Raw genomic sequence first — 9224 nt, 5'->3', positions numbered from 1 at the left:
TGGAACAAAAATCGGCAAACTACGGCAATGCAACCAAGAAAGGACGAACTTCAAACAAGATCCCCTCCAACACTTAAATAACGTTTAGCTGCTATAAACAAACTTCTGAAAACACAAGCCGGTGAAATTTCGCCCTAATTTTACGAGAACTCATTGCAATTACGTGTTTATAACAATAGGGCAAAATTTTCTTGTCACTGTCGAGGAACATCGAAAAGCAGTTCGGCAAACGATTAAAAATGCACTTGTTCGCTCGCATTTCAGAGCAAAACAAACAAACAAACAAATCAACTTTTTCTTTATGTCCAAAAGAGTACAGATAATTGTTATTTAATTCCAGTTTGCAATAAAAATTCGATTTTTATTCCGGAACAAAGGAAAAACCGATTCAACCACGTTTTGAAAATAACAAACGGTTTAGTGCCCAAGGAAAGAATTTGTGGAGTAACTTCTTCCTCTACGTATGAGCTATTACTGGTATTCTCTTTTGTCACTGTCGTTCTCTTTCGCTCTCCTTTCGTTTCTGTTCTAGTCATAGGTTCTCCAGGCATCATGTAAGCTTATAACAGCTTCTAAAGATATGGCAAAAATTGCAATACAGAGAAAAAAGCAGTTTTAATCAAATTAAGAATAAACACTCAGCTTTAAGTTTATGTCCCTCCGATGCTTGACTTGAATAACTGCGTAGCCGCCAGTGTGGACCACAGCTATGATGATGTGTCAAACTGAATTGAAACCAGAGAAAATGCAGAAATAAAACATTTTCCAAACCGTTTTCCACCTGAACACGAAAAGCGTTGACTGTGTAAGAACTATAGTTGACGTAGTGTTGCCGTGTAGCCACGTCGAGCACAGAAAGCGCGCGAAAAATGAAGCCTCGCGTATGCGCCGATCAACTCGAAACTTCAACATCCCCCCTCCCCGCCCCCCGGGGCAAAGCCCGGCCATTTGAACTTTTGAAGATTGGATCGTTCAAATTCCCGCCCCCTCGAGGCAAAATGGTGTTCAAATGCCCTACCCTATCGTCGGATTTGTCTGTCATATCCTCTAAAGAACAATCGTCGTCGGCTCCTATCGTCTTCAATAAAGACCTTTTGAAGACCTTTTTTTGCAAGCCAATCGCTCACAAATGCTATATCTATTCCTTTAAACTCTTTCATCTCGTCCAAACACGTGTTTTATAGCTGTTATTGACTTCGGCGCCCCAAAAAAAAAACACTCATTTGAAACCTGACACTTCCGGTTCAATTTTCTCCACCCCACGCAGGCACAGGTCAAATTCCCCACTCCCCGGGAAGATGGTCAAATGCCCGGGGTTTGCCCGGGGAGATGTTGAAGTATCGATTTGATCGGCGTATTATGCTTAGGTGAGTTAACCTGGGTTGAGCCTGCAATCCAATCGAAAACCAGTACCTGATCAGCGGTTAAGCTGTTCAGCTGACCTTGGTGAGCTTTAAGCTTGAGCCCGCGATATGGTCACGTGATACTGGTCAGCGGATACGTCGTTTTAACAGGTGTCAATTGATCAAGACATGGATGTCCAATAGCAAAGATGTATGCTGTAAACTAGCATGATACTGGTCACATTGGCATACATGGACGGGTCGACGTACGTACGTAGGTAAGTACGGACGGTTGATGACGTCATGGCTATAAAACCAAAATTTCTCGCGTCGATGGGTTACCATATTTTCTTAACTATGGTGCTCCGCGCGCGGAGCTCCGCTATAGTTCCGCCCAGCTTTCCACACTTAACTCCCAAACCTTATCCCCAAAACTTATCCCGCTTCTCATTCAAAAAAATTAGGTTACAGATATGGTATCAAGAATTTTTTTTACTGAAACAGGTTCAAGAACCCTGATGGGGCCTCTTACCAGGGTTTTAGCAAAGCGCTTGAGCTTGTTCATGTTTTGCCAGGGATTAATCACACCCGTATCACTCTCGGAGACAAGCCGAGAAGATGCACCATCCCGGTTAAGGGCTTTGGCTAACTGGAGAAAAAAAACCACAGTATGTCGACGCCACCAGCCTATTAACCTGGTTCATATCTCGGAGAGCTCAGCAACCTTTCTCTGGTAGGCACAAAGTTGACAAAACCGAAAGTCAGCGTCATTCGCATGGGAACAAACGGGACATCTTACAGAAGGAACAAAAAGTTTAGCAACCGCAGGCAGTTCCTGAGAAAGCAAACAAAAGCAAAAGCAGTATTAACGTTTATTAAGAGTAAATAAACCTATACAGATACGTTGATAAATACGTCAGATAACAATTCGAAATGCTGAATAGAATAGGTCCATCAAGTACCGATTGTATCAAAAAGCAACGTGGAATCCCAGAGGTCCCCTAGGATGCCTGGGTGAGGTACCCACCCCAACTTCGAAAGAAACAGGAGGGCTGAGGTGTCCCCCATTAAGGCCACAGAAGTGGCCACCAATATTTCCTTAGGTATATATCCAGAGCAACAATGCGTGACTGGTGGAACCTTTAAAGGAAACGCAGTAGCGGCCCAACCATTACCAACGGAGAGAAAAGGTCGCTGCAAAGTGACACCATGTTACTAGTATGGTCTTGGGCGAACAAGTTAACTCCCAGCGATCCGGGAGAAAGGTATGGCGTATTTCGCTTTCCATGTCGCCAGCGTAACGCATCAGAAACTCATTCATCATAAAAAGCATTAAAATATCTATGCTTGGTTTCAGCCGTAATATTGATCGCGATTCCAGCATCGACAATCTCTTAATCGGGCAAAAAGAAATCTAAACCGAAAATGTATCGAGCAACAAATTATAAAAAACTCAGAGAAGCCAGCGAGTCGATTTCGTAATGGACGGCTTCTCAGAGAGCTGCGCACACTTGTGTTTTACGCATTAGAATTGCGAAAAACGCTTCCACAACTGTCGCACGGGAAAGAAAACCAACTTGTCGGTTCATGCATTTAAGGCGAGTTATTTTTTTTTAAAGTAATGACAATTTTCGCCCATTTTCAAACAGAAAAAACAGGGGAGTTTGCCAAGCCAAGCATGTTTCGCGTGAATCATGCTTGATGATTTCTCAGCTCTGAATGATGTAAAATGAAACGTGACAGGAACGAAGACAAAAATTGTGAAATTCTCTGTCATTACAATTTAGAAAAGTGGTAGAAATTGGTCCCCACTAGAGATCTGCCTGCAGTCTACAAGAGGCCTAATATAAATTTGTTAAAAACGCTCATGACGCAACATACGAACCGGCCACTAAAGCGAGAAGCACAAGCGTAAGCACAAGGATACGCTTACGCCGTTTACACAGTGAGACAAGCCGAAGAAAATTTGGAATACGCAAGCGTAGTAATAACGTCCGAGAAGATCTAGTAAGATTCAAGAGGGTGTGCGAATCGTCGTGCTTGTGCAAACTCACGCCGGTTCCCACTTGTGAAATAAACGCAACCGTATGATAAGCATACGCGCAAGGAAAGGAAAAATTTTCTTTTCTTGCGCTTTACGCTTATGCTTATTTCATGTTTATTTGAATCCGGTTCGCACACGTGTTTTTTAATACGTACGCTTGTACTTATGCTTATTGCACAAGTGGGAACCGGGCTTAAGCTGTCGTAAATCATGCAGGACTGTTTTCTATCAAACTATTCGGAGTGATCGGGTTTGTTCGGAAATCTACTGCCTGCAAACTGCTTGTACATTTGATGGACAGTTATTCCACTGGGTATTCGCACCTCCCAGCATTTTCCTGTAGATTTGCATTTGTAAGAAACTAACCGCAACCAATTGGAGTCTATTAAAAACCCACATGGGAGTTCAAGTGAGACAAGAGGTATTTATGCCAGAAAGCAAGAATATGTCCTACAAACACTAGCCATTCTGCGCCATGAGCAACGAAATCCCCGTTTATCTTTCACAGCATTGGAATCTAATGTCATCAGGTCGCACGTGTAGCCCTCTGGGCCTCTGAATATATCCAGAACAATATCCCACATTTCAGGTCAGGGGTCAGTTCAAAGTCCAGCATAGACAGGCGGCGAGAAGGAAAGTCAGCTTGATTTTCATCAGTTGGAACGTACGAAAGATGCAACAAGTTATTGAGTTTCGAAGTGGTGAAAAATAACTGCTTGTTTGTTTGTTTGTTTTATCTTTATTTAAAGAGGGAGACGTAATAACCTCCAGACAGACTAGTAATCAGAAACATGTTGTGGAACAGAACCGGACAAAACAGAATAGCCTCAGCCAGACGCCGACGCATCTGTCGCCATGGTAAAGCGGACATGTCGCTCATCTCGCCACGGAAGTGGCGAAACCCAAGTTTCGAGAAATAGCTAGTGCGAGATCTCCTCACAAAGTAGACCTCGAACCGCTACTGGTTTTTGAGTGCGTCGACTGCAAGAGATAACGCTATTCATAACACTTCTAATGATAGGCGAAAATAACACGGGATACCAGCATGTTATTGGCTAAGCTTGCATAAAACACGTGCATCACGCTTTGGTTGAGGTGAACTTCCTTCTTGCTCAGTTTCCAGCGGAACACTGGTTCGGTGGAACGACCCACCCCTCCTCTCCCCCCTTTCTTTCCCCCTACCGATTCACGTGGGTCGTATTTCTTTTGGCTTAGACCGCTGACTGATATTTCACACCCCGTTCCTTAATTCAACTGAGAATGAATGGGAGTGTTGTTGAATAGATTACTACTTTTTACCTTTGAATTGGAGCTTTCTGATTCCCAGCCAGAGCTAATTTATGCAAAATTGTAATTGCGTAATCTGCAGCACTGATTGGGTAACCGTAACCAGGGAAACGCTGTGCCTCGGGAAAGTGTTTCTAAAAATAACTAGATCTGTCAAAACGCCCGATCGAAAAGGTAAAAGGGGAGAGGAAGGCTCCTACTGATAGGCTCCTGACCTCGTTTGATAATGATATCACCCCTGGGGTCAAACCAATTAGGACCCCTTGACCCCTTGCCAGCCCAACCCCTCCCCCCCCCCCCATAAAAACAAAACAAGTTAAATACTCTTGCGACTGTATCATGCTTCAGTCAACTGGATATCCATTGTTTCAATGCCAATAACCCCCAAAATGACCTGTTTTATGGGATTTGCGAAAGTAGCGAATTCTAAGATTTACTCATTTTCGTTCGCAGAGTCTCTCGTTTCTTTTGATCACGTGGTAGGAGAAACGAGGGACTCTGGTAGCAGAGACTCACCGAATGTCAGAAAATTTCTGACATTCGTTAGCGCGAGCAGTTTCCACAAATAGCACACCTTGTAACAGAATATAAATAGCAATAGAACATTCTAGATGCTTAGAGTAAAAGTATAAAAGCAAGTTTGTAAGTAAGAGAGAAAACTCTCTTGCCCGAGGGCTTACCCTCGTGGCTGGCTGCGATTGAACTTATGCTATGGATGCTATAATGTGAGGAACTTATAATAAACTGCGATAACTATGGTGGAGCTATAACCTTTGACCTTGCTATATCAGGAAAGAAGAAAGAGAAGAAGAGACGATAGACGAAAAGGGAAAAGAGTTCAGAGTTCATTATGAAGTCTTCCGTAAACGTTTTTGCACACACAAAATCCAGTAAGTGGAAAGTAAGTCGGTGGTACTTCAGAGTTCGAAGTTAATCAAGATCAATACCTGAATGGCCATGAATGACAGTAAGCCCGCATTACGAACTGCTTAATTTAATCTTTAACCAAAGTAAATGTAACAGTGTAAAACTAATTAAATAATAGTTTAAAAAGGGTAACTGCTTGTTGTCACACTTTTGTTGCCTGACTTATATCGTACTCGGGGGCTCTTTACACTTATGTCTTGTTCGCGGACATTTCTTGGTTATTCCAGCACGTAATACAGTTATTTTACGGTTTCTTACTGAACCCGATGATGTTCATTAGTCACATAGAGTATTGAAGCAAACAAACTGAATGACTGAGGCCCAAATTTGGTGAAGATACTACAGGTTTACAAAGAAAATATCAAATTTGGTTTGACCATCGAATTTATTGTACGGGTCGAACATTTTATTCTACGCACGAGTTATGTATTTGCATGTAGTAGGTTCGTAACACAAAGGAAATGATTGCACAAGTAATTCCAATGAATAATTCCACTTCTATGGCATTGTTTCCGTTTCTTGCATCAGTGCTTTCGATTGCTTCAATAACAATGGAATTAAATGGCTGACGTGACAGTTTGCCCATGCGTAGAGACGTGAAACTCTTCCTTTCAAGCGAAGGCACGGTCAAATTTGCGCATTGTTTTTGTTTTGTTCTGTAAGATTTTTACACATTTGTGGCTTTACATTATTCTACTCGTTTTGATGTTTTTTTTTTTTTCGTTTTTTGCCCTTCTTTTTCTCGAAGTTCTGGAAACATGATGCTTATTTCCCAACGCAACGCAATCTAACAATGGCGAAAAAATAAGGTCGTGTCTCAATTTTACAACAATCTCTTCAAATTTCACATGATTCAAGAACAATGCTATCTAATCTGTTTTCATCGATTGCGAGAAAATTAACCCTTATTGGTTGACGAAATAACAGTTAAAACAGTTTTTGTCGTAGCGATGATCAACTTTGAACAAATTTTTATCTAAACTTGTGGGTGAGGGGTTCATGCAAAATTCTGCTTTCCTGGAAACAAGCTTCACTTTTCTTTCACTTTTGAAGATCGAGGATATCAAATGATCCATACACGAAAAGAAGAGCCAGCAGTCGGTAGTATAAAGAATATTAATATGTTTTATTAGTTGCTTTCACTAACCCTACTGACGTTATTCAGTTCTCTTCAGCAGTGAAGCTGTCATACAGTATGTCATTAAAATGCTGATTGACTAACTAATGAATCCCAAAAAAGGCTTCACTCTCTTGTTTGAGCCAAATTAGAATAAATATATCTTTTCCCGAGGGCTGTCTGTTCGTTGTAGGATACAAGTGCTTATCACTAATAATTTAATCTACTACATCTATCTTTATTATCCTTAAAACCAGTATCACAAGGATGAATGCCAGTTGCGGACGTTACGATGTTGCCGATCCCATCCTTCTCAGTACCAATGACATTGAACAGAATACCTGTCTTTAGATCATGATCAATACTGAGGCGAGGTAGATCTTTACATTCCTTATTTTTGAGTCATTATTTACAGTTTCTGAGGCTCTGTGCCGATTAGTCCCCTCTCTGAAGTTTATTCGTTCTATTGATTTGTACATAGAAACCATCGTAGATCCGCAACTATTTCATGTCGTTTGAGAGAATACGACTTAATTAAAAGCAATGGCTCTGCACACTTATTCTTCACTCGGAAAAAGTCCCTGTTTCTTACAGTTTACAGAATCATCAGTGTTTTATGGGGCACGTGAGGACACAGGGACTAATTCCCTCTTAGTTCTGTCTGACCCAGGGATTGAACAATTTACAGATCATGAAAAAGTTTCGATCGAAATCACCGGGGAGCGAATTTTAAGCAATTTCAGATAACTGGCTGTAGTCCTTGTTTGAGCTCCCTTCGTCTCCGAACGGCGAAGCAACTAAATTATAATTCATATGTGCAGAACGATCGCTTTTCCTCATTAAGGCTGAACAAGGCGGCATTGCTTTCGTCATTATCTCCAGCAAAAGTTGTTGTTACCCGGTTCTCTACAGATACTTCTAAAGCACCTGCGGTTTTTATGAATTCGTCAACATTCCTTAAAGAAACCCCGCAAAATGAGATGATACATCGGGAATGACTTGTCGATACCAGGATCAAATTAAGCATGCTCATAATACTCTTCTTAATGTGCATAATACATTTTCCATAATTTTTGCTGTTGTTGTTGTTGTTGTTGTTGTCGTTGTTGTTGTTTTTATCACTTTTTTGAAAATCAGAATGTATGACCACTTAATGTATCAGAACATTTATGTTTTAAGCAATCTCAAAATATATTTAAGTATCCTATCTGAGAGTTTTACTTGCAAACGCTGACCTCCACCTTTCTCCGGCAATCTTGACACCGGACATAACAGCACCAGTGAAATTTACACGAACAGCGCTCGACCCTAACTTCTTGACGCGTGGTGTAACCTCTATTACAACACATCAGTTCACAGCCATCAATAGCTTGAGAAGTGCGATTACAAGATCTTCCTCTGGTTCCCAGAGATCCGGTGTTAGAATCGGCATTACAAAAATTTGGTGAGCCATCAATGTAAACAAGGTCGACGATTGTATGTGGCTTAAAATATTCGTTACGTGGAACCAGAACTCTTCTCGAGCCTATTAGCCTTACTTCCACCTCTGTTGCTCCGTCGAACTTTTCCTTGATGTAGTCGCCAACCAGTCTAAAGTTTGGCAGTGACCGCCAGCAGGTTTTAACGTTGCATGAGCCTGATACACCGTGACATTTGCACTGAAGTTTCATGAATTTTTTCACCGCCTGTCGAATGAAGAAAAACGAAAACAAATGTAACAATGAGAAAGTAAGTACCAACGACAGTGAAATAAATTGGCTCCAAGTTACTGCTTAAGAATAGGTTCAACTGCCACAAAGAAACGAATAAATCTTCTTCGCTTTTTGAAATAGTTACTTCCAAGATTCAAACAGTTTTACAAGTTTATGAGGCATAAACTACATGAAAACTTGCTAGAGGCTGTACAGCGGGCCGCACTGTAGAATACGGCCCGCCAATTTAGCCAATCAACTGCATGTACTATCTCAGAGATATAATAATAGGACTTTAATAGTACCAATGTTTGTGTATTGGTACTATTGATCGAATTTGGGTCTGCCGTGCCATGAGGCTGTGCCATAAGGCGAACCAAGAACTTACCAATCTGCCGGCATTGTTGTTGTGAAGATTCATCAAGACACGAGAAGGGTTTCCGGCTTTTCGTCCGCGTTCTCTTGCATCCACAAAAGTCTGCGAAAAATTGATGCCAAAATCAATGTCATCGCTGCAACCAGCCCATTTCCAACCCTTCTCTGACATTCCGTTGTATTTCTGGTCGCAGCCGCATTTACGACCAAGGTTTCCCACTGAGCATGACCGTGTAACAGCATAAGCCACGCCAGCAGATGAGATGGAATGAACAAAGGCGGCTTCTCTGGTTCCTGGAAAAGACAAAAGATCCAGTAATTAATTAATCGGATTTTATTGTCGTTGTAAGCGTCTTGAAATCATCAGCTGAATCATAAAAATAACGAAATGGTTTACGCCGGAATACAAGAAATATACAGGTGAACTACGAAATGAAAAT

At 41.4% G+C, this 9224-nt stretch overlaps 1 protein-coding gene across 7 annotated transcripts in view; it reads right to left on the bottom strand.

Annotated features, from left to right (window-relative positions):
- Positions 1–6708: 6708 nt before the first annotated feature.
- Positions 6709–9224, bottom strand: part of LOC138051920 (protein Wnt-4-like) — a 35301-nt gene continuing 32785 nt past the window's right edge. For all 7 annotated transcript variants that reach the window (XM_068898234.1, XM_068898233.1, XM_068898232.1 and 4 more), the window contains 2 exons: positions 8798–9078; positions 6709–8403 (listed from right to left, as the gene is read on the bottom strand). In XM_068898234.1, coding sequence (XP_068754335.1) covers positions 7936–8403; positions 8798–9078 — 749 coding nt within the window. In that variant the 3' untranslated portion in view covers positions 6709–7935. The remainder of the gene's footprint in view (positions 8404–8797; positions 9079–9224) is intronic.

The sequence above is a fragment of the Montipora capricornis genome, chromosome 6, assembly GCF_036669925.1.
Source record: "Montipora capricornis isolate CH-2021 chromosome 6, ASM3666992v2, whole genome shotgun sequence".
In the NCBI taxonomy this organism is placed as follows: Eukaryota; Metazoa; Cnidaria; class Anthozoa; order Scleractinia; family Acroporidae; genus Montipora; species Montipora capricornis.
This window is presented reverse-complemented; position numbering and strand designations above follow the sequence as displayed.